The sequence below is a fragment of the Silurus meridionalis genome, chromosome 8 (genome assembly GCF_014805685.1).
Source record: "Silurus meridionalis isolate SWU-2019-XX chromosome 8, ASM1480568v1, whole genome shotgun sequence".
NCBI lineage: Eukaryota > Metazoa > Chordata > Actinopteri > Siluriformes > Siluridae > Silurus > Silurus meridionalis.
Window position 1 is genome coordinate 24,619,940 of NC_060891.1, and position 26,939 is coordinate 24,646,878.

Consider the following 26,939-nt stretch of genomic DNA (forward strand, 5'->3'; position numbering starts at 1 on the left):
TACTCTATAATGCAACCCGGAAAAACCTGAAGCAACTAATAGCATGGCAAAGCGTATTTCCAGTAATCAACTATCAGTGCAGATTAAAGTCGACCTAAAAATAAAGACCTCTAATAAAGCCTCTGGCAGTGAGAAATGTACAGAGGCTTTTTGGAACATATACATTGTGTGTAAAACTGTACAAAAGTTAGACACAATACCTATATTAAAAACTGAGCAGCTATTCCGTTTATTAAAATAATTGCCTTTGGCTCCACCTTGCTGATCGAAGACACGCACATAGGTAGGCAGAAGTATAGAAAACCTTACAAGTGTTTTGTCTTCTATTTCCCCCAGGCAGTCATTTCAGAACAACAAACAATACAAAGCAGCACTTGACCTAATGCATAATGCAGAAGCCTTCCCTTGTTTTAATGTGCTATGATCTCTGTGTGCACATGGAATGGTCTTTCAAACACACGATCTTTCCTGAATATATATTATAACCAATAAATGTGAAATTATTTTCCAACGAATGAGTACTACATTCTGGAAAAAAACATTGAATTACTAACAAACTAATCTGATCCAGAGATTATCAGACCTCATATTTGTACATATTTGTATATGCGTGTCTAAAATCATCACGTGGGAGCAGCTCGGTGGTCAATGGCGCCCCCTTTAGATCAGAAATCCAGACAGCAGGTACACACGGGACAGAGTCAGATGGAGTAAATGCGGAATACCATATTTAGATACTAGTTACTAGATACTAGAGTGCATCTTCATAACTGAGGCCGATGCATGAAGCAGTTACAAGTGTGATCCGATTTCGATTGCAATCTGAATGGGATTTAATGCAATATGATGCAACAGAAAAATGATGCTATGCAAATCAACATGGTTCAGATACAGCAGTTCGCTTTTAGTGGTTCAGACAGACAGCAAATCATCAATTTACTGATTTGCCTTCTGACTTCTAATGCGTGAACCTTTCGCACAACAAAAGGACGTTCTTTTCCTGTTGTGTCTGCAGGAAGTTACAGCTCTACCTCTGCCATGTTAATCTGTATTCTATGTGACTCTCAGGACACGTCTCGATCTCCGTAGTGTTATAGCGATACGTCATATTCACGAGAGAACGCGCTCGAGAAACCGATCTACATATAGAATATTGAATCTAGTAAATACAGAACGTGTTACATGGTTCTCAATCAATGTTAAAAAAGAATCACTAAAAATGAGTTTCGCACAGAAACGCTTGTAGATGTGCTTTCTGCATTAGTAATAGAAATCTCAGTAGGTGTGTTATTCTTCTCACTTCTCAGGTAACATCAGGATTGTTCACTAGAACTGTGGACTCCAAGAAAATGAATGAAATTGAGACAACATGAAGATCCTCAGACATTCAGCCTTCTCCTGTCCTTCAGCCTGCACTTGGCTTGCTTACAAAATATCTCAGATTTACTCCGGCTGTGGTGATACAGGACTTGAGCCATTTTTGTTACTCTGGCCATCTTGGGCATTCTGTGCACTCGGTCTCCGTCCGTCTACTCACGCATGGGCACAATCTGTCTCTCTCACTAAGAGCTGCATCGAAGAGAGCGTCACGTGGCAGTCTTGCGGGAGATGTGTGGCAGATGCAATCTGTTGCCAACACCAGGAATGTTCAGAGAAGCTGTTTCAGTTTTCACAGCAAAACACAACGCTCTCTGACACACTGAGTAAACAGAAGTGTGTGTTTGACAGCTCGCACCTCTTCCGGCTCGTCCTCTCTGGCACTGGAAAACATCATTTTCTCAATGTTCAATACTCAATAAAGAGGCTTGATGAGGTCAGACGAAACATAAAGCATGTAGAATCCACACTCTATCCTGGTAAGAGAGTGCTGCAGGACAGGTGGTAGCTTAGTGGTTAAGGTAATGGACTTTGAATCTAAAGATCATGAGTTCAAATCCCAGCTAAATCCTGGGCCCCTAAACAAGGCCCTTAACCTTAAATCTGCTCAGTTGTATGAACAAGAAAAATGTAAGTCGCTCTGGATAAGGGCCTGTGCCAAATTTCTTAAATGTGAATGGTGAGGTTGCGAGGAGTAGAGGTGGTGATGGGGGGTGAGTTTAAATCCCTGGGGTAACAGGAGTGATTTGTGATAGAAGAGAATCTGCAAAAGTGAAAGGGAAAGTTTATAGGACTGTGGTGAGACCTGCGATGTTGTATGGTTTAGAGCAGGGGTCGCCAACTGGCGGACTCCGGTCCGAACCCGGACCCCAAGATGCTTTTCACATAATGAACTAAATATATGCCAACCGGTATTTTGTAATAAAATCACATTTATATCAGGCACATCAAGGTCAGCTCAGTAGAGCCGCTACTACAGTTACTATGCTCACTGTTGCTACGATCAGACGTGCAGTTGCGCGTGCGGTAAAGGCAGCAGAGAGCGACTCGCAAACCGATGAAACTTTCAGTGAGTGAAAAACAACGGCGTTCTCAAAAATAAGGAAAGTTGATGCTGAAAACCGAGTTTTTTTTTTTTTTTTTAGATGAATGGGACGCATTTATTCTTCCTGCATCGAGCTGCATCGAGAGGCGTGTCTCATTTGCTCGGGGTCTGTTGCGGCCGCCAAAAGCGGAAACATTACACGCCATTACGAAACTAAACATAGAAATTTTTAAAAAACTTACAGTCAACAGTGAGCCTTTACTGAGATTACAGTGCATTTTAGAAAAAAGATAACAAGCCCTTTACAGATTTTATTTACATTTCATTTGACGTTATTTACATTTTTATGGACTTAAAGGAACTGTACAAATGAACAGGAAAAGGGTTTCTTGCATTTTAATTTTTTTTTTTTGCAACAAAAGGTGATGGAGGTGAGATTGAGATGGATTGGACATGTGCAGAGGAGGGACATGGGGTATATCGGTAGACGAATGCTGAGGATTGAGCCACCAGGAAGCAGGAAAAGAGGAAGGCCAAGAAGGAGGTTTATGGATTCTTTATTAAATAAAAGGACAATGTCTCGAATTTCTTGCTCAGTGCAAGGACACTCAGAAAAATCTTAGGTTTGCAAAATTCCAGGAATTTTTAAGACTGGAAACTTTCCATAGGAATTAACAGGAATATATAAGTATTAATGGGAATGAACTGGGAATTTACACAGCTGCAGGTTCACCTATAACAGGGAACTTAAATGTAGTAAAAAAAATATCTTGCAGGATAATTTTGGTTAAAACAACCAGATTTTTGATAACCAAAATTATACTAAATTAAAGTTAAAATGTGTCATTTAAAATTTGTATTAGTTCACATGGATTTCAGCTTATTACCAAACAAAATGTTTTATGTTTCTATATGATACAATTTACATTCATTATTCCAAATGTCCAATAAATTCCCACAAATTTCCAAGTTAGAATATTTCCCAAATCGAAAGTTTCCGGTAATTTACTGTTATGCACAATGCTTTTTACTCAGACTTAACCTGCCGTCTTTCCTCCAATCGTTGAGCTGCTTAGTCACTCAGACGTATAAATAAATCCCTTTGTTGTCGTCAGGTAAGAACGACAATGTGGTCCAGAGCCTCGTCCTTCTTTAGAATGCATATCCCACTCACACAGATCAATGGGATCACAGATACATATTCCAGACTCGGTGTGTGCGCATGAAGAGCGAATGGAGAGAATCTCAGATAGGAATCTCGCCAGAGGCTGTGAGTGTGTGTGTGTGTGTATATGCTGTGTGTAAAGATATGCATCTGTCAGATAGGTGATTGTGTGTGTAGTTGTATTCCCATAGGTAAAGAGAGGAACCTTATCAACGCTGTCTGAGGGGGACCGAGATGCAGCTACGTGTAGATACACTGCAACACACTTTTCTCCGACACACAAACACACACACCTCAAAACCAAGACACCTTTGCATGCTACATCCGGATTTCCTCCAGTGTGTGACCAAAAGTATTGGGACACCTGCGCTCTCTCTCTCTCTCTCTCTCTATATATATATATATATATATATATATATATATATATAAATTATATTTGTTTAAACCGAAGGAGGCCAGAAGACCTCCGAAATAAATTTTCTACATTCGAAAACCAGGGGACTTTCAAATGTCTAAAACTGGCTCTGGGTCAACCATAAATCTTTGAACCCTCTGATTAAGCTTCTTAAAGCAAACACTGAAAAACACTGCGATAGAAAACTAAAGGCAGATCATGTGAACATAATTGTGAATAATTTTTCCCCTTGAACACTATTATGAAAATACGTTGTGTCCGAGGTTGTGAAGGAATCTACGTATATATAAATAGGTGAGAAGTTAAATGAGATGCGTCATTGCATTACTCCCTCGTGGCTTCAAACGTAGCTTCAGGCTTCAGTGTGGAAGTAGACAGAGCAGAACCTGATATCTAGGTGTAGGCGGGAAACACCAGAGACTGTTATTATCATAGAGCAAACAGGCCAAGCGCATCTCTCCCCTGCTTCTCTCGCTCTCAAACTATGCTATGACACAAAAACAAAGAGCAACACCTGGGCATCTTTTCACCATTTTCACTCCATCCACAAATCTAAGAAAGCAAACAAATTTCCCAGACAGACGTCCAATCCTACCAGGCCTGACCCTGAAGTACAAGCTCGACAGACCACTTTTAATAAAAAAAACGAAGAAAGGTACTCTGCGACGGCTCTTGACATTTGTGTTGACATTTGAGCCCCTGTTGAATTGCTCGGAAATATAGCGTGTCATCCCTGAAGAAAACGGTGCCCACCTCCTCCCCTTCTTATCAAGCAGATTAGCCTGCTGCATTATACCAAGCTAATAGCGCATGTAGATACTTTGTGAATGAATTTTCCAAAAGCATCAAACACTTAAGACGGATTTAGAGCCCACTCTCCGAAAGAAATACTTAAGAATATGCAAATACCCAGCAAAGAATTGGGTTTTAACTAGATTTGACGAGCGCAAACAATAAAATGTGCTCTTTTCCCCGGCCGCCGGTGTCAATCAGGAGGCGAGATTAAGAGCCGCGCTTCTGACAATGTGTAAAATGGAAAGGGACAATGAGGCACTTTTAATTTATCGCAGGGATATGACTATCAATGCGCTCGCATTGTGTCTTCTGAATTGCTAAACACCTCGCCCGAGAGAAAAGATGAGGGCTTGCCAGGTCAGCTGAAGGATGCCCCCTACTGCCATGCTATCATACTACAACCAAGCTCTAACCTGAACGCAAGCACAAACTTGGCTCCTTTTAATGTATGTGTGTATGAGTGTATGTATATTTTAAATGTGTAAAGGTACAGGTATTCGTACTGAAATCTTTTGGTATAGGGAGTTTGGCAATCCTTTTTACGTGCGCAACATAGGTACAATCTGAATTCCTTCAGGAACGCATTAGGTGGCTGCCTTAGACTTTGATCGCATTTTATTTTTTTTTATTAGGATTATAAATATTATTATTAAACTTAAAAGCGCAGTGTCACTGTGGCTACTCGCTCAGTACCGGAAATAAGATTTGTTTTGCGCATGCATGAAAACGCTTAAGAATCCAGAACGCTAGCGTTAGCTGCTAACCAGGAAGTGGCTAGCTGCTAACCAGGAAAGGGCTAGCTGCTAACGCTAGCGGCATGGATTCTATTTGTGTTTTATGTCCAGCTTCAAGAATTTCTCTTAAAAGGAGAAAATCCTGACACTTCCGCATATCGAGGAAGTGAATGAATGAAGGATGGAAGGAATGAAGACATTTGTTAAAGTAAAAACACACATCTGTATTACCCAAATGGGGTCTAACAAAAATAAACTATTTAATAAAATGTTTCCATTTATTTTATTCAATTTAATTTATTCATATTATTTTTATTAAACATTATCTTCTTCTTTCGGCTGCTCCCATAAGGGGGCGCCACAGCGGATCGTCCATCTCCAAACAATAACCTCTACATCTCCCTCTTTCACACCAACTATCTGCATGTCTTCCCTCACCACATCCATAAACCCTAGTAGTAAAGGAATAATTGAAGAAATAAAACGCTTGTGTGATGTTATTGGATTACAGTGACCCTCTGGGTCGTAATAATAACATCACTTCAGTTCCTCATGCATCACATCAAGCAGTGATTCACAAATATCATTAACGTTACGTTATATGCCGATTCGCTAAGATCCTTTCACACCTCGGTACAATTTGCCATCAATTGCATTAATTTCCACGTTCATCAGGCAAAAACCATCTTCGACTCAATCCTAAAGCAAAAGAAATGTGCAGAGGAACCGTAAAAAGGCAGAACTGAAATAGACACTAGAGACTCCCTTCAAAATAATTCCCCAAATCAAAGATTATGCAGGTCGTCCTCTTCTTGCGATGGAGATAAGTTACGACGACCCCATCGTACGTCAAAAATATTGAAGATGGTACTATGACACTTTCCTGCTTTAAGCTGATTTATAATTTTCTGCTCTAAACTAATGGCTTTCCTCTTCTTTTTCACTACCAGCGAATGTGACAAACAAAATAAGAATTTGTTTGAAACAGAAAAAAACACACTGAGACAACTTTACTTTACTCCGTCGACCGCTAGCGAGAGTGGGGCATCTCACAGGGCGAGAGATACGCTCGTCCCAGCTGCGCATTCAACGCATTTTGTGCGAAATGTTTTTTAAAATCTTGTCGTATCGCTCTCGTCATCGTGAGATCAAACCATCGTTAACTCGGGGACCGTCTGTTTTGCGTGTATAGATTGTTACTCTGGAAACCAAATCATATAAGAACATGAGTATTAATGTAAACCTACATAAACATACCTATAAAGTCAAATCGCCGATAAAAAAGAAATAAGTAATAAAAAAAATTGTGTAACAGTGAAATATAAATGTTTAAATCATCGTTTTTTTTCTGTTTACATTTACAGTCAGGCCAACTACAAAGTGTCTCAGAGAGATGGGAGTGAGCTGGCACTATACTTCAGAAGTGGCGAAGTGTGTGTGTGTGTGTGTGTGTGTGTGTGTGTGTGTGTGTTATTTTGGCACATCGGGGAGGCTGGCCCAGCTGTCCAGGTATTGATTCACAGCTGGTGCCAGTATAGGGGGTGAGGGTCAGAGCTGTGGGTGGTCCTACCCAAACACACACACCAAATTATCAGTCGAGTTAGGGGAAAGGGGCCTGACCTGCTCCTTTTGTCTCATCAGTTCATTAATTAGAGACACAACAGAAAAAAAACAAACAGCTCCATGCTTCCTCCTACTTTGCCACGCAATCTATTCGATCAAAGCAACATCTCGGCGTATCTGGCTCGCTTCGGCGGTCCAGAAAAGCAAGACGTAGTCATGAGTCGTAGAAAAAGAGAACAGGAAGCTGTTCAAAGCTGTGAAAAAGAAATCAATATATCGATGCCATAAATGACTGTCGGTATTAATTACTAAACAATTGCGATTCTTGTTCCAGTGGCTGGCAAACCATTCGATGTTCAGCATACACAACAAACAGTTTGTATTTTTTCTTCACTATTGACTATATTTCACTGTTTCAAACCACACATTCAGAAAACAACAACCTACTGGGAGACTCTGTCTATGTTGTCTATGTTGTCTGACACCTGACTTTTCCAGCCATATGCGGTTCTTTTCCAAACTGTTACCACAAAGTTGGAGGCAGACATTTGTATCTGAGGTCTCTGGATGTGGCACCAGAAAACACTCCCTTCATTTGAACTACCGGACCCATGACTGGTCCACCAAACGAGCTCCATAAAGAGGAACTCATAAATTTCCAGTCAGAAGTCCACTCTCACTGTCTTATATCCATCTCTCAATCTCAGACATTGACTGAATCCAGTCAAACCTTGATCTGAATGCTTAATCAGGTGTATTGCCCAAGTGTGTTGACACACACAAGGAATTTGGTTCCAGCTGTTAGTGACTCTCAAAGTACAGACATAAATAACACTATACATTCAGCTTGGACCCAACAAGACAATACAGACAATGTGAGACCATATAGACGAGTACAAGCATTAACCGATGGTCAATTGCTAGAACTATCGGCTCCATACCGATAGTTTTTCCGGGTTGTGTGTTTCTGGAGCAGCTGAGAAGGTCCGCCTTCATTATGCAGTATGAAAGTAGCCTCTAGATACAAATCACTGATGCCAAGTGTTGTTTGTATTGTTCAGACTGCACGCTGTACCTCATTCATAGTTAGTTCATAGTGTATTAACTAGAGTTAACAGATTTAAATAAAAATGACTTAATTGGAAAATGTGTTAGTAAATGTTGAAATTTACAAACAATACTTCTCAAGCATTTCTTAACTTCAGTTAATGGTGTAAATGAAATCTTACTGTAAAGTGTTACCATTTCACATAAATAAAAAATGGCCATCTTTAAATGTCATCACAAAAGCCAGAGCATTTAAATTACATTTATTTATTTTTTTTGTAATAAAGTTCAGTACTTTTTTTTTTTTTTTTAATCTTATTAATTGTTAAGTACGATCAAACCTAGCTATCGGTAAAATCCACTATCGGTCGACCTGTAAAGTGTATGTCTACAAGTATGTATACAAGAAATAAAGCTTTAAACTGATGATGCCTGTTAAATTAGAAGAACAAGATCAAATAAAACAAAGGCATAATGTCAGTTGACTAATCACACCAGAGAGGGTCGATACAATAAATTCATGAAACTGTGAAAACTCTCCTGTCTCCTCGTAAACGCATGCGATTGCTTTAGAAGCTTGCGTTTGAACTTCTGCTCGGCGTGAACATGTCACGCATAGGACAGAGACACCATTCTGACACTGAATATCAGCTTCTGCTATTCGATAAAGAACTGCTGAACCGAAAGGAACCAAAAGAGTAAAAAATGTGTTTTGAGGCCTTTAAAGTGCTTTCCATCTCATTTCTCAGTGTCCTCACTGCCTGGTCGCATCACACTCCACACACACACACACACTCTTATCAGGGAGGTCAGAGCGCAGTGTCCAGTCGTCTCCTTCTCATCACACGGCTGACCAGAAAAATAAATTAAAGCCTCCCAAAAACTCCTACCGCTGCAATACTGCTGAGAGCACGCACGCACGCACACGCACACACACACACACACACACACACACACACACGAGACACAGATATATTGGATTAACAGACGAGTTCATTCCATTTTTAGAGGTGCTACCTCATCATTTTACACTTCATTCCACACACACACACACACACACACACCCACACACCCCTGAATGCCCCTACATAGACGCAGTGATTGGATCTTTAACACTAACTGAAATCTACAAGCAGAGGCCCATCAAACATATCAAATTATTAGCTATTTGCTGACAGAGTATGTCTATGAGAGAGAGAGAGAGAGAGAGAGAGAGAGAGAGAGGCCACGCTACACAGATTATAGACTTCCAATTACAGGGAAAAGTGCCTGCTGGGTAAAACAGACATTCCAGTACTGAGGTTTCTGATTCTTTTTCACCAGCTTCATTGTTGTGCTGCTGTAAATACCCGTCTCTAACTTCAGTCTGAGTTTAAAAAAGACCAAAACACTCCATAAAAGGCAAAACTTACACATGTAAACATCAATCCGTATATGAAAGGTCAGGAACTCAGTGCAGTAAATTACATGAAGCTCATCAATCAAAAAATACGGACATTTACAAGAATGAAGAACACAATATGAAGGTTTTTCTGAGATTTCTTTAGACGTATGTAATTTATGTAAAAAGCTCCTACAACCAATTAATGATTAAAGCAGACATGAATAGTGAGGCATATTTGAACTATTTACATAGTGTATTAAATTTATATGCAAATTCTAAGTTTATTAGCATTTTTAGACTAATGATTAGAACATTATTAGCCCTCTAATGGCTTAGAGTTAGAGAGAGAGAGAGAGAGAAAGAAAGAAACAAACTAATTGTATTTGCTGCTTATTAATGAATTAATATAATCTCTCAAATCAATAACCACCTCCTTGGTTTTGGCGATATTTAAGAGGAGATTTGGGTTTTCACACCACAAAGAAATCTAAAACAGGCCCATGGTTTTCCTCCCAATCATGTGAGAGGCTCACTAAAGTAGTGTCATCTGAACACACACACACACACACACACACACACACACACACACACACACACACAAATATATAAACAATACATACTAGGGATGCACCGAAATGAAAATTCTTGGCCGAAACCGAAAACCGAAAAAGAGGAAGGCAAGGCCGAAAACCGAAAACCGAAACACCGAAAGATATTATGCCAATTATTATGATCATTGCATTTATGGCTATGATTGTGTACTAAACTTACTAAAATCAAGGCATTTCTATTGCATAAATTAAATATTAAAGATTCAAAGAATAAATCAATTACAAATTATGAAAATATTTATTTATAGCACACAGGATAAAATTAATTAAAATTCAAACTGAAATGTTTAACTTAAATGCACTCATGTGTACATTAAATAATAATGTACAGGCCCTCTGGCCTGCTGAAAGGTTGTAAAATTAAATATGTTCTTTCATAAAAACAAAGTGCATTCAGAACAAGTGCAACTGCTTAAAGATACAATACAACACTATCACTGGGAAACTTCCTGCCTTTTCAAAACGTCCACCACAGACGGAGTGCGCGTGCTCGGAGGGGTTTTGCTTTTCTGTGCCGCGTTCCTCTCATATTCAGCATAGCGATCGGGATGTTTGGATTTCAGGTGATAAATTAAACCCGACGTGGAGAAAGTCTTTGCAGACGAAATTTCGGCATTACATTTTTTGCACATCGCTATCCGTGGGTCTTTCTCGGATATACTGAAATACGTCCACACCGCAGACATGTTGTTTTAGACATGCATGTGCAGGCCGCGGTTTCTGTTTGCGTCATCACAACAAACTGTTTCTTTTTCACAGTTTTTTCGGTGATCAAAGTCTTTCGGCCGAAAACCGAAAATGCACTTTTGGGCCATTTTCGGCCAAAAATTTCCGGTGGCCGAATATTCGGTGCATCCCTAATACATACATACCATACAATATCATGTTCAACCTAATATATACACCATATCCGTATGTGCTTTCTCCTTTTCACTTTGAGTATGAGTATTAACCCCACACAACGCTCACATTTTTCACATAAGTACAGCTACAGAAGCATGCAGTCTGCTCAGCTCCACATCAGATATCATACACAGTTCTCATAATACTATACTATGGAATTGAAATGGGTAGAAATACTCTCTCTCTGCTCCTGTAAGCCAAGAAAAATCATGACATGAATGACAAAATTACCACCCTGATCATTTCTCGATAAAGGCAAGCATGACTGTTTTTATCCAGTTACATTTCAAGGTGTCCAATGTCTTTTCGGTAACATTATGAACCGTACAATTCTATGAGATATAATGAAGTGAAATTGGGTGTAGAGGATGCGAGGGGACAAGAACGTGATTGATGAATTATAGAATAAGTATAAAATGTTCCGAGTTCTCAGATGCAATCAAATGCAAGACTGATGGCATGTACTATTAAGCCACGTATGACCTTTCTGAATCACTGACAGTCCAGACACAACAAAAACAGCAAGACAACTTACTGCTGGAGGAAGACAAATAAAACACAGGGATTACTGTGTGTGTGTGTGTGTGTGTGTCCTGCTTAACATCGACTACCATCGACAGAAACGTTAATGAAAAAAACTGGTGTGAAACAGGCGTGCACGCACACACACACACACAAGCAGAGAGAACGAGAGAAATAGAGAGAGAGAGAGAAAGAGCGACAGACAGGTATAACAAAAATCACAAACAGATAGGTACAGAAAGAGAGAGAGAGAGACAGATAGACAGACAGACAGACAGGTATAACAAAAATCACATAGGTACAGAAAGAGAGAGAGAGAGAGAGAGAGAGAACAAAAATCACAAAAACAAATAAGGACAGACACAGAAAAGACATAGGGTCAGAAGACATGAGAGTGAGTCCATGTGAGAGAGTGAGTCCATGTGAGAGAGTGAGTCCATGTGAGAGAGAGAGAGAGAGAGAATCATCTGATGCCACACTCAGCAGCGCGCACACACATTCTCAAAAACAACATTGTACATTCTTGGTCAGTTCAATGCCCCAAACCCCAGTTCATATATATATATATATATATATATATATATATATATATATATATATATATATATATATATATATTTTATTTTTTTTTCCCCTCACACAAAAATGTGTATGTCTGTATGTTTGTCTGTCTCGCTCTCACTCTCACACCACCTCCCACAAGAGTGCTGTACAGAAGTGTCCAGGTCTCGGTGGGAGACCTCTGAGAGCAACAGGGTTTAAGAACGTTGGAGAATGGCGCCAGAAAAGCGGATTAGTGCGCGCTCCCAGGTGACGCAGAGACACGCACGGGCCTGCGTTCATGTTTATTTCAACTCGTGCGTCACGCTGTGCAAAGTCAAAACAAAAGATTGTTTCTGTTTACTCAGTGAGCGTGAGGGGGTCATCTACCAGCGAGTGGTCAAAGCCGGAGCGTCCTGGGACGAGAGCGAGGAGAACGAACGAAGGACAAGGACGAGCCTCCGCACACATGCACTTTAAATCCTAAGGAAATCACTTCTTACCCTATTCCAGATTCTGAAATACTGAGAATGATTATAGCAAAAAGGCTGGTAATCAAACAGTTTTCTTTTTTGATTGATCAGAGTCTTTACAGTACTGCATTTCAGAGCTGCAACTGAGACAGGTGCAGCAGGTTTCCCTAACAAGTAGGAATCCTGAGATCTTTGTTCATGTAATTTTGATTGGTTGTCGAGCTGCATGGACTACGGTATGATTGAAATGACTTCTGAGTGATTTGCTGATGAAGTTCACTTTACACAATCACAGTGTTCAGTTCAATAAACAAGCGTCTGTTACTGTTCAGATGTTTTCTGACTGGCAGTAGAAATGTGAACATCCTGCTTGATTCCGAGATGATTCCTGACTGACACGAGGTTCAGTGTAAAATATTTCAAAGCCAAACCCATTCACTAATATGATAAACTATAGTTTAAGGGGGAGACAGGCATTAGACATGGTGCTTATCATAAGCATGTGGTGGTCTGGAGAAACCTACACGGTGATAAGATATGGTGTATACAGTAATACTGTATACAGTGTGAGAAAATGTGGTTCTTGTGTCAAAATCAGAAGAAACCCAAACTTGACATTCAAATATGACAATTCCAGTGTGCACAAACTGAGCTCCATAAAAATGTGAAGGTAGGAGTTGAGAGAAGAACACGAATGTCCTGCACAGAACCTTCTCAACCCTAGTGAACACATTTAGGATGAACAGGAACATCGTCGGTACAGAGATCGAACATCAGTACATGATCTCCATAATGCTATTGTGGCTGAAGAATCATAAATCCCCACAGCCACACCCCTACATTTCAGAAAAGAGGTTCAACAAGCATCTACGTGAATCAGTAGAATGGGTGTATGACTAGGAAAAGCCACTTAAACTCGAAATTCCTTCTCGGGAACTCTGGATGATCTCAGCTCTAGGAGCTTCATAGACAACGAACCAGGAAAATGGATTTGGACTGTAATTAATGTAACCAGTTTTCCCAGTGAACACTTCCTCAACAATGATGAAACTATATTGAATGGATATTCGGTGGCACCAGATGATGTGTTCCCTTATGAGTCTGGTTCTACTCAAGGTTTCTTCTCCTCAAATTCTCATTGCCCACTGTCACCACCGGCTTATTTATTGTCCATCATTAAACAAATAAAATCCAATTGGATTTTGCTTGTTAAAATCTGAAACACCTTTTTTTCCCCAAGAGGAACGTGTTAACAAAAGACAAACATTAACGGATAACAAAAGACAAACATTAAGGTGTCCACGTTTTTTTTTTTTTTTTAACCAAATTTTGCACTTAAATGCAAACAGTTGTTAAAAAATGTATATCTTCATGTAGATGGCTTGGGGCACAGAGGCATTGTCATGCTGGATGCTGGAACTGGTTTGAGTCTCATAGTTCAAGGGAAAAGTTCATTCTTCAGCCTTATGGTAACAGTTTGGAGAAGAACCACATATGGCTGGAAAAGTCAGGTGTTCCAATACATTTAAACTATAACAATAAAGAGAACAATTAATATTCAAACATTTTAAATTCATAAGAGAAAATATTTATCAAACTATTTTTGAATACTGTTTTATATATATCAGCGCATTTAATACAATTAAAATGACAACTGTTTTTAATTACACACACACACACACACACACACACACACACACACACACACACACAGACAAATCTATTCACTGACTGTCCTCTAGTGACTACAGACAGTAGTGTAGTCTTCACTGCTGATCCAGTCTTCACCATCCAATAGAATTGGATGTTGTGCATCAATATAAACAGCTGGTCAATGACCTGAAAAGAGCTGGGACCACCGTTTCCAAGGTTACTGTTGGTAATACACTAAGACGTCATGGTTTGAAATCATGCATGGCACGGAAGGTTCCCCTGCTTAAACCAGCACATGTCCAGGCACGTCTTAAGTTTGCCAATGACCATTTGGATGATCCAGAGGAGTCATGGGAGAAAGTCATGTGGTCAGATGAGACCAAAATAGAACTATTGGGTCATAATTCCACTAAACGTGTTTGGAGGAAGAAGAATGATGAGTACCATCCCAAGAACACCATCCCTACTGTGAAGCATGGGGGTGGTAGCATCATGCTTTGGGGATGTTTTTCTGCACATGGGACAGGGCGACTGCATTGTATTAAGGAGAGGATGATCGGGGCCATGTATTTGCGAGATTTTGGGGAACAACCTCCTTCCCTCAGTTAGAGCATGGGTCGAGGCTGGGTCTTCCAACATGACAATGACCCGAAGCACACAGCCAGGATAACCAAGGAGTGGCTCTGTAGGAAGCATATCAAGGTTCTGGCGTGGCCTAGCCAGTCTCCAAACCTAAACCCAATAGAGAATCTTTGGAGGGAGCTCAAACTCCGTGTTTCTCAGTGACAGGCCAGAAACCTGACCGATCTAAAGAAGATCTGTGTGGAGGAGTGGGCCAAAATCCCTCCTGCAGTGTGTGCAAACCTGGTGAAAAACTACAGGAAACGTTTGACCTCTGTAATTGCAAACAAAGGCTACTGTACCAAATATAAACATTGACTTTCTCAGGTGTTCAAATACTTATTTGCAGCTGTATCATACAAATAAATAGTTAAAAAATCATATATTGTGATTTCTGGATATTTTTTTTAGATTATGTCTCTCACAGTGGACATGCACCTACGATGATAATTTCAGACCCCTCCATGATTTCTAAGTGGGAGAACTTGCAAAATAGCAGGGTGTTCAAATACTTATTTTCCTTACTGTATATATGAGTAAAGAAAGGACGTTGTAAATAAATGTGTATACCATTGCATGTATTAATTTCACCTCTTTCATATTTATCTAAATAGAATAAAAATGGTCAAACAGATTATATATATATTTTTTTATATTTATGTTTTTATACATTTTAGTGTCTTCTCAAGGGACAATACTATAGAATTGAAACTTTAATATATTTTGGAGAAATTTAATGTACAGTTTTGTACAGCAGTACAGATTTACTGTTCTCTTAAAATAACTCAACATACAGCCATTATTGTCTAAATAACTGGCAACATAAGTGAGTAGACCCTCAGTGATAACAGCTGTGTGTTGTTTAATCATGCAAAACCGCATGTCCTTTTCATCATGTTCATGTTTATATCTGCTTGACGGAACCATACAAATTTGTTTATCTTGTGTTAAAGCAGTTAAAATTTGGAGCTTTGAGCATAATTCTCTCATACTGCCCACTGGATGTTCAACATGGCAAACAACAATTTGAGAATTAGAATTGTTGCTCTCAACAAATACGTCCGAGGCTATAAAAAGATCAGTAACATCCGGAAACTGAGTTACAGTACAGTGTTCAGGGTCATACGGAGGTTTTCCAAGACGGGTTTCACTCGCAAGGGTCCATCAGAGAAGTTGAATTCCCGTGCTGTGCGTCAGGTGCAGAAGCTGCTTCAAAAAACAGACGCATGAGTGCTGCAGCATTGCTTTAGAGGTTGCCGAAGCAGAAGGTCCACTTGTCAGTGCTCAGACACAAGCCGGACACTGCAACAAGTCGGTCTGCATGGCCTTCATCCCAGAAGGAAGAGTTTCTGAAGCTGCTCACAAGAAAGCCTGCAAACAGTTTGCTGAAGACGACCTGTCCAAGATCATGAATTACTCCAACCATGTCCTGTGGTCTGATGAGATTAAGATAAACTTGTTGGGCTCACATGGTGTCCAGCATGTGTGTTGACACCCTGGTGAGGGTAACCAAGAAAATTGTGTCTTGCCTATAGTCATGCATGGTGGTGGTAGCATCATGGTCTGGGGCTGCAGGAGTGCTGCTGGTACTGGGGAGCTGCGTTTTATTGAGGGAAACATAGATGCCAACATGAACTTTGACAATCTGAAGCAAAGCATAATGCCCTTCCTATTTAATTTCTTTAGTATTGTCCCTTGAAATAAAATGTGAAGGGTGTACACACTTTTGTGGGAAACTTATATACATAATATATATAATCTGACAAACCGACTACAGAGAAGTGTTATAGGAAATGCAGTGTGTTTTGGAGCGTTTGCCATTGGCAAAAACAGAAGTATGACAGAGTGTGGAGAAAACACACAAAAAAAACACAACAAAACAAAAAAAATAATAATTAAATCATTAAACTGGACACTGACTTTTTCCTGAGCATCTCCTCCACTTCCTAAATTAAGGAATGTCACACACACACACACACACACACACACACACACACACACACACACACACACACAAAGTGCACAAAGAGAGTAATCTGGTGCCAAATAGGCCTGCCCAAGGAGCTTTGATGTCAGTCTCTCTTGGCGTGCTCCCCTTCACCTCTCTTCCTTTCTTCTTTCTCCTTTTCTCTCTCCTTCCTTCTCTCTCTCTCTCTCTCCCTCTCAGCATGCAAGGACACACAGCATGTGTGTCTGTGTGTGTGAGAGACGAAGAGAGATGTTTGGCATGTCTTTGATCACTCCGCTATTAGCGAGGTATGCACAGACAAGAGGAATTAAGAAGCCTTTCTTCCTCTCCTTTTCACTCTCACTTCATTATTCCCCTTCCTTTTTCTTCCTTCTGACTTTCTACTAAAGTGACAGGACCTTTTTTCCCCCTGAACCACTTCCAATTTTATTGTTTTGTCTTTGAAAGAAAAAGAAAGAAAAAAAAGGTAACGATACGAAATTGTGATTTTCAATACGGCAAAAATACGTCCCGTAATTCCATTTTTACTCACTCAATACAGAAACATGTATAAACAGTAGCATTTTGCAAACTAATAAAGCACAACGAATGAATAAATACTTTAAAGGCAAGTGAATATACTATAGAGACAAAGGTTTGTGGACTCCTAACTATAAGATTTGTATGTGTTTTTTAATCATCTCAGTTCACATTTGATCCCCATATGTTGTTATAATAACCTCCACTCTTCAGGGAAGATGTTCTAATTAATTTTGGAGTGTGCATGTGATGATTTCAGCTACGAGGGTGTTAGTAAATTCAGGTACTGATGTAGGTGAGGTGAGGAGGCCTGGGGTGCAGTCAGCGTTCACATTTATCCACAAGATGTTCAATAGAATACAGTAGAGTTCAGTATGGTGATGGTTATAGGGATGAACTTGCCTTAAATCTGTTCATCATGGTAAGAACGGGTTAGAAATGAGTTTATTAGAGGGACAGCACATGTAGAATGTTTTGGAGACAAGGTGAGGAGGTGAGATTAAGATGGTTTGGACATGTGCAGAGGAGGGACATGAATTATATTGGTAAAAGAATGCTGAGGATGGAGCCACCAGGTAGGAGGAAAAGAGGAAGGCCAAGGAGGAGGTCCATGAATGTGGTGAGGAAAGACATGCAGGTAGTTGGTGTGAAAGAGGCAGATGTAGAGGACAGGGTGGTATGGAGACAGATGATCCGCTGTGGCGACCCCTAATGGGAGCAGCCAAAAAAAAGATGATGATCATGGTAAGAACGGTCCTGTATCTCCTACTGGATTGCAGGAGGTTAAGAAGATTGTGACTGGTTTTGGAGGAATTTCTGCTGATACTGATGACTGCTTTAAAATACTCAACCATATAAAAGTACAAAAACTGGAGCTTAGCATAGCACAGTGTTTGAGTGCTCCATGCACATCCGGTTCCCTGCTGCTCAGATGGTTTTGGATCAAATCAGTAAGAACTCAAGCCAACAGCTTCATAACGGCCGAGAAAGCCAGAGCTGAGTGCTGATATAGGCTATCGGCATAAATCCATAATCCATAAAGCCATAGTTTTTCCGAGTTGCGATACACAGTACAAGAGCGGCCTCTAGAGGTGAATCAGTGACAACATGTGCTGTTTATTTTAAGTGTCTTTTTTAATTCATTTTTGGATGTAACACTTAATTCATTTGAACTGTTACTTTTTCTGTTTCAGTTTGAATGCGTCTTTTATTTTACTCAATATTTATTAAAATAATTAATATATTCACATTTTTTTAATTTAGCACATTTTCATGATTCAGTAGGGTTTTTTTTGTTTTTTGTTTGTAATAAAGTGTAGTAAAAAAAATCAAAACAGATTTTAGGACCTGGCAGGGCAAAAAAAAAAAAAAAAAAAGAAAAAGAAAAATCCAGATTTAATAAATGTTAGATCCAAAACAATCACTTTCTGGTAAATTAAGTCTGCATGCTCTTCATTTGCATACCAGATTGACTTTTATGTTTTGTGATGTAATAACAGGTTTGGTACAGGTATGTTTATTTTTTATTTTTTTTTACCCTTTTATTGCCTGGTTTTTGAAAAAACAGTAGCAGAACTGTGACACTGAAAATGTCCATTAAAGTTAAAGTGACTCATTTTATTTTCCAAGTGAACACAAACGAAAGAAATCCTCTGACAGAATGTCTTTTTTCCAGTCAGACTCTTTCCTAATATTTATCCAGGAAAAATAAAAAAGCACTTAGTGTCAAAGCAGGAAGCAGACAGGGTGTGTGTGTGTGTGTGTGTGTGTGTGTGTGTGTGTGTGTGTGTGTGTTTGAGCTTTATAAGGAATTTGCGTCAATCCCGGAGTCTCTAAGACAGTGAGTGAATGTGTACTCTGGCATTTCAGTCAGTCCTTGTGTGTGTTTGCGCATATTAAATATGCTTCTGTGCATGAATACATGTTTGTTTTGTGTGTGTGCATGTGTGTGTTTAAAGTGTTTGGATAAGAGTGTGCATTTGTGTGTATGTGTGTCTTTCGCACTTTCTCTCTCTGCTGAGCAGACAGATGGACTTGAGACTCAAGACTGGACTGGTGCCAAGTGTCTGGTACTGATCCAGAAAGAGAAAAGGAGGGTGTGTGTGTGTGTGTGTGTGTGTGTGTGTGTGTGTGTGTGTAAGAGAGAGAGCATGAGAGCGAGAGGCAGACGTGGTCTCCTGTCCTTCTAATGGAAAAATAATTATTATTATTGTTACATGTGCAATAAACTTGTATAAATATCACTGTAGTCTGACTTTCTGTTTCACTGTAGCTAAACATTTCATTTTAGTGTTTATATCTTAATATGTATATTTTATCTTTACTATAATTTCACTGTGAGCAACTGCAACTCAACAATTTCCCTATGGGCTTGATAAAGTATTCTGATAATCTTCCTTTCTCTGGACTTAACTATGTGTAATGACCCTGTTCGGCCACCAGGTGGAACTGAACACAAAGCAATGGTGTAAACTGATGAACAGTAGCCACGTTCACATGTACACAATTTTTTTGTCATTACAAAAGTTTGTTTACATCTGAAACTAATCAGTTTAAAATGTTACATGGCATTCCTTTGGTTTTGGCGTTTTTATTCTGATTGAGGTGTTTGTATGGAGCGTTTTCATTCGGGTCGCACTTTTAAATCCATTGCAATGCTCCATGTAAACACACCTAGTATTAAGTGAGGTCTTGCATCATAACCTAAAGGCTTTAATTGCACCTGCTCAAACAATAACCATCATCACCACAGTCTTTAAATTATGTTTAATCCAAGCGCTTTGACTGAACAATGTTCTTGATTAGACGTGCGAAATATTCTTATGCCCCAGACTGAACCTGAGTCCATTTCTAACCCAATTAAAATCTCTTTTTGACTAAACGAGAGCACAACTGTCATATTTCAGCCAAAACTAAAAGAACTGCACTGAGATACTTTATGTGGACAATAGTATTGGAACACTTGGCTTTTCCAGCCATATATGGTTCTTGTCTAAACTGTGGTCACAAAATTGGAGGCACACAATTGTATAGGATGACTTTAGATTAGATCCATTTACCTGAACTTGTAGAACCAAACCTGTTCCAGCATGACGATACACCTGTGCACAAAACCAGCTCCATGAAGATATGCTCTACATGAGTTGGAGTGAAAGATCTCCTGGTATAAAGCTCCAACTCTATTGAACATCTTTGGGATGAATGTGAACGCTGACTGCACTCCAGGCCTCCTCAACTCACCTACATCAGCACCTGACTTTACTAACACTCTCGTAGCTGAAATCTTTATAAGCATACTTTAAAATCTAGTGAAACATCTTCCCAGAAGAGTGGAGGTTATTATAACAGCTAATGAGAACTTAATGTGGAATTGGATCTTCAGAAAGCACATTCCAAACAGTGTCCGAATACTTTTTGTCTTGTAATGTGTGACATCTGGACAGCAAATGCATGCTGTAGAAGAACCTCATGAAAGCAGAAGTGGAAGAGAGCTGGTACAGACCACTTACATTCTCAATAACAAATGTCCAGTCTTTATCTTCAAACTCCTCTGCATGAGGGTCCTGCAGGAGACACAACCAGAAATCTACGTTAGAAAAAGGAAGCAAACTAAACGTTTTGCTCTCTTCTATTTTGTATAATCATTCCTCAAAACCCATCAGTCGGGACATGTGGACTTTCTTGTCCTTTTTCAGGCTTATCATTTAAACTCAAGTCTGTATCAGATCAACACTGGTGCTTTGGCTTCAGTTTGATATTTTTGTGGGGTTTGGTTTCACACTGAATGTAATGAAATAAATATCTATTATTTCGAGAATGCGTCACACAGATGTTAAGTTCCTGATACAAATTACATTACAGCTGCTATAAACAGTTACTCCTTCACCATGATGTCCTTCTCTCTGTTTAAATCAGGGGTGTATAATCTTTTCAACAAAAACCTGCCACCACTCTGGCCCTTTGTAGAAAAGATTGGACGTCCCTGGTTTAAAAATAAGCGATAAGAATAAAAAAACCTGCTGGAGAAATACTGAAACACCTCCCCATACAAAGACACAAGTAGAAAACCATTGGACCTGAAGACCCCACAAAGACCGAACAAGGACCCCAGAAATCCCTATAAGCCACCCCATAACCCCACTCCATTAGAGAGGTGGTAGCTCAGTGTTTAAGGCTGGGTTCAGAAGGTCGGTGGTTCAAGCCCCCAATATCTGCAAGCTGCACCTCTCGGGGCCCCTGAGAAAGGCCCTTAACACACAGTGCTGTATCATGGCTGACTCTGCACTCTGACCCCAGCTTTCTAACATATATACAAAATAATTTCCCTGTGGGCTCAATAAAGTATTCTTAATAAAAAAACAAAACATTCAACATTTATATAATATTTAAGTATATTTATACATTTTAATTGATGCTATTGTAATGAAAATCAATTTATATTTAATCAATTTGTTTTGTGCCATTTGAATCGATTACGCAAAAATTTTTTATTTGTATAAAACATTATTTACAGGCATTTTATTTAAAATTGTTTGAATTGATGTTCATAAATGTTAATAATAATAAGCTGCATTAATAAAAAACGACAAGCAAGTTTGTTTCGCATTTCTTTTCCCCCTAATCGTACCGAAGTTGTACGAACCGTAAATTTTGTGTACCGTTACACCCCTAGTGTTTAGTTGTGTGCGTAACCCCATGGTCCAAATTTTCTAGGATGGAACTGTCTTGCTCTACAGAGTCAACTCTCCCAATTATTATGAACTTGTGTTAACACGTCTGGAGTCACGTGCAATTTCACTTAATTTGAATGATCTGTATCTTTTCTTGGTACATCATGGCCTTGTTTTGTCAATTTTTATTATTAGAATCGGGGCCAAATATGCTGTTTCAGGCACAATGTAAGTCTGACTGGTGGCTCTGGACTTCTCTTACTGATTAGTAGGAGTACTTGCCTCATAGCTCCAGTGAAGACTATTCCTTTAAACCAAATCAATCAATATCATTCATTAATTAGCAGTGTGTGTGTGTGTGTGTGTGTGTGTGTGTGTGTGTACCTTAAACAGGGTGACTGTGATCTCCACGTTCTCAGGAACAGGCCACACCACCACTCCTCTGTACGGGTTTTTAATGCCTGGCTGCCAACTATGAGACTGTGGAAAAAGAAAGAAAAAGACCACATGGGTTCATAAACTGCTCAGACATTTCATTTCATCATTTCAACAGACACCAAAACAATGAATATCCCATTTAAATACTAATGAGATGCAAGTTTTACATTTTTGACATTTGTGACCTGATAAGCTGTTTTTACTGACCGAGGGCCTCAAGTACAAGGTGGTATCAAAAGTTTGGAGACTAATGGTGCTGACTGGTGCGATTCTGGCCACGTGTGTTACCACTTCTGCGATTTCATTATGGACAGCAAGTTAGAACAAAGCGCAAACGTGAAATTCTGTGTGAAACTGGGCACATCTGCTACAAACACGTTTGACATGACATACGTTTGACATACCGCGATGCTGCAACGAGACGTTCGAGGTGATTGAGCGGCACACAAGCTTTAAGAGCTGAAGAACATCACCAGAAGGTGATGATTTTTTTTCTTCAAGCCAAATATTGCTCAACTTCTCCATAGCAATAAAATGTTAAAATTTAACATAAAACAATCCGAGAGAGATTCAGGCCAATAACAAACCTGATTGGCTGTTACATGTTGATCTCATTTGTCAAAATAAGTCATAATACAGTGAATTGTATATAAAATAGCAAAAAAAGAACATCATCACGGATACAAACACAAAAAAAACATACTAAAGTGCTGAATTTCAATAAGCATCAAAAGTTCATGGACATCTAAAAATGTATTAAAATGATTTAGGACATAGAACAGCAAATGTAAGACTTTTAAGGGCTGAAATTTAGATTCGATTTTAAATGTAGACTTTTTGGCTGACTGTGGTTTTGAGGTTGGATTGAGTGTGCTTGGGTCGTAGGTGGCACTTCTTTTGCAGATGCAAGTTGCTAGAATTGTTGAGGAAACTTGTTTCATGCTTGACAAATTGACTATTGTATGAAAACTGTAAGAGATCCATAAACTAATCCCATCTTGGAATGAACAAATGAATGAACTATAAGTAAAACAAATGGGTTGTGTGAAAAAAAATACTTACAAAAAAATTATAATAATAAAATTAAATAAAAAAAAAAAAAAGGGAAATCCGCTAAGGAAATCCGACCTCGTTGTATCTCTGCGATGATCTGATTTCCTAAAATGCAGCAGCTCTGAAAATACCACGGTGAAATCCCTACCTGCCCGGGCAGCTGCATGGAAGTCGAGTCTTCTCCAACATGCGTATGAATAAAAACAAGCCCTTCTACACTTCTGTAGATTCTGAAACACTGTAACACAATGCTTCACGGATGATTTCCCATAATGCCTGTCTCGACACGGTTTCCAAGGAAATGGAGCCACGCGTCGAGGCAGATTTGAAAACAAAACATGTCTGTAGTGAATCTGGGATGTAGCTTTGAGATAACAAATGACCTCTCAATCACAAAACTATAAGCTTTTTATTTTTTATTTCTTTAAACACATCTGACTAAACAAAACACTGAGCATGGGACTGCATGCTGTAGTAGCGGCATGAAATAAATTTGTAGCAGATGCCCCTCAATAATCATTCCATAAATAGACTAAACAAATATATATCCAAATCTAAAACTGGGGGGAAAAAATGTGGATTTTCTGTCTGATCGGAAAAGCTAGAGAACGGCGCATTGGATATTTACGAGGTGCTACTGCAGTGATTAAATATTTACAGGTGAGTTTTGCTGCTCTTTTTATTTTCCTCCCATCACATAAACACACCTGCTTCAATTAAAACAGACTACAATGAGCCTCAGTGTCCTCATTTAAGAGTCTAAATACACCAGGAAAGAAGGACTTTGTGTGTGGTTGGAATAAACCCGAGTAAGCAGATTGATATTTGTGCTATCACCTCTAGAACACCAAATTAAGATTTCGATCTACAAGTCTGTGTCGTGTTTCGTCCAAGGAAAGAAGTTTCAAAAGTGAACCTCCTTGTTCAATGCTTAATAGATGTATAGCAGCCTTTTAATCCTGGAGATTCATCTTGAGGAGGTGGTGCTTTGAAAGCTTGTGAACCGTTTGGACTTTCCAAATAAATAAAGCATCATTTCAAGGCTCAATGGTAGTTATAAAAGTAAAATAAAAAAAAAGATCTGGATCCTACTCGTGTTCCAGTGCGAGTACACTAATGTAGACCTTGACTTCAAAATGTACAGTATGTTGTTTCTTTATTCACCTTAACCTAAAAGAAAGTGGATTTTTGTTCAGCACAGAATTGTGGTGTAAAAGAAAGTGGATTTTTGTTCAGCACCAAATTCTGGTGTAAAAGAAAGTGGACTTCAGTTTAGGATTGAAATTGTGTGAAGTTCAGTCGATTTTTGTTCATGACTCAGTTGTGGGGTGAAGGTAAATGGATTTCAGTTTAGCACTGAATTATGGTGTGAAAAAAGTATATTTAAGTTCAGCACTGAAATTATAGTAGGAAGGAAAGTGGCTTTTTGTTCAGCATTGAAATTGTGGTGTGAAGGTAAATGAATTTGTTTTATATTAAACACAGTTACAATGCAACAATTCACATGAAATTGTGACCAGACATTTGTTTTAACTCAAAAACCCTACACAGATAAATAAATCACAATATTACAACCCATTAAAAGTTATATTTAATAAAGTGAAATGACAAAAAAAAGTACTGAACACGCAAAGAAAAAGCAGTACATCAAGGTGAGGTGGATATTAGTTTATTTCACTATGTAGTTTTAGTTGGAAGCATCAGGAACTGTTATAACAGAAAAGATAATAGTGCTATTTGGAAAGATACATTATTAAAGAAAAGGGATGCTGAAGCATGTTTGAAGATTCCTACACAACATTTGGTAAAGCGTGTGAATAACTGGTGGAATAGAGTACCAAAAATGTTGTGTATATAGTATATATTATAGATATATTAACATATGCCAAAATTACTTTGCACATGAACCTAAAAATACCATACAAACAGTGAATTTTGGAGGTGGAGGCATCATGGTATGGGTCTGTTTCTCTTCTCATAATACTTTCAGAATCTATATTATTGAATGGATGATGTAAGAAAGCCATAAACTAAAAAATTCTTCATATGCAGGATGATGAGGATGAGATACTGTCAACCTTGCAGCAGGATTACACTCGAAAACATCGTGTAAAAGAGATTCTGAATTGTATCATGAAGTTGCTGGAATGGTCCAGTCGCTCAACAGACTTCAACCCAATAAAGAATGTGTAAAAAAAAAAAAAAAAAAAAAAAAATCAAGATTCACAAGAAGGTTCCTGGAATATTCAAGACTTAAAGACTATTGAATGATTAATTCTTTAAAACAGGAAGCTCAGCTAGAAGTTCAGTTAGCGAGTTAAAAAATTAATTAAATATCGTTTTTTTTATGGGTATTAGTATTGTTTTCTTTATCTGTGTACATTTCCTGAGGTTTGGTCAAAAGTTCATGTAAACTGCTGCACTGGGACTGTGTTTAATTTGAAAAAATAAAATAAAATGACTTGACTTGCTGCCCCCACTGTAGGGAAGTGGATATTTTTTGCTTTGCCTGACCTGGTGTTCCTCACCTGTGACATATAGCAATGAGCAAGAAAACAGGAATTTCTGACCTGCCTCTTTTTGTAGTGTAGGTGGTATGCAGGTAAGTGGATATTTTCGCAGGAAAGCCAGTGGTGTGTGTGCACACCAACACCTGATTGTGTAAAAGGGCAGGTGTGGAAGGGAGTGAAGGAAGAGCCAAAGCAGGTAAACAAGAAAATCACAAGTTAAAGAGTAAAAAAAAATGCAGCACACTGGTTCTACACACCTTGGAGGATTTCCGTCGACTCCTACGGGTCCACACCACCACAAGCTTGTCTGGTTGCCTGAAAGAGCAAAGGAAAAGTCAGAACTTGAAAATAATTCTATTTCTAATTCTTTTCTATTGAACGAATGCAGACATCTTACAGCATTAAAGCAGATGGGGTGTGTGTGTGTGTGTGTGTGTGTGTGTGTATGTGTGTGTGTGTGTGTGTGTGTGTGTGTGTGTGACAAGCTAGACTAAACAAACGTGTGGTCTGCCACTTAATATGCTTGTGAGGGAACTTAGATTTGATGTATGTTTGGGTACACATGTGCACCGTACCTAAAGACCTGTACCGAAACGTTCGGTACGAATATGTGTACCGTTACACCACTAACCCAGAGCCTTAACCACTGAGCTCCCACTTCCACATACCAGAGGACCAAGCTAAAGGCATTAATCAGTCACAGGGTCAGACAAAAGGGCAGAGTAAGTCAGACAAAATGCAACAGAGACGGCAGACAAATAGAGAAAGATAAGTTGGGAAATGTGTGTGTGTGTGTGTGTGTGTGTGTGACAAAGAGAGAGAGCATGAGACAGAGAAAGAGGATGATTACCCTCAGGCAATGTATTTCTAAAAAAAATCTCTAAAGAAGGCCATTGTTTCAAACAATCACACACTTAATCAATGAATGACTT

The 26,939-nt window shown here is 39.0% G+C and overlaps 1 protein-coding gene across 1 annotated transcript in view; it reads right to left on the minus strand.

The window, feature by feature from the left end:
* ehbp1 (EH domain binding protein 1) overlaps positions 1-26,939 on the minus strand; it is a 162,988-nt gene that overhangs the window by 108,251 nt on the left and 27,798 nt on the right. The window contains 3 exon segments of the mRNA XM_046854952.1: positions 20,846-20,899; positions 22,391-22,486; positions 26,265-26,322. Coding sequence (XP_046710908.1) covers positions 20,846-20,899; positions 22,391-22,486; positions 26,265-26,322 — 208 coding nt within the window.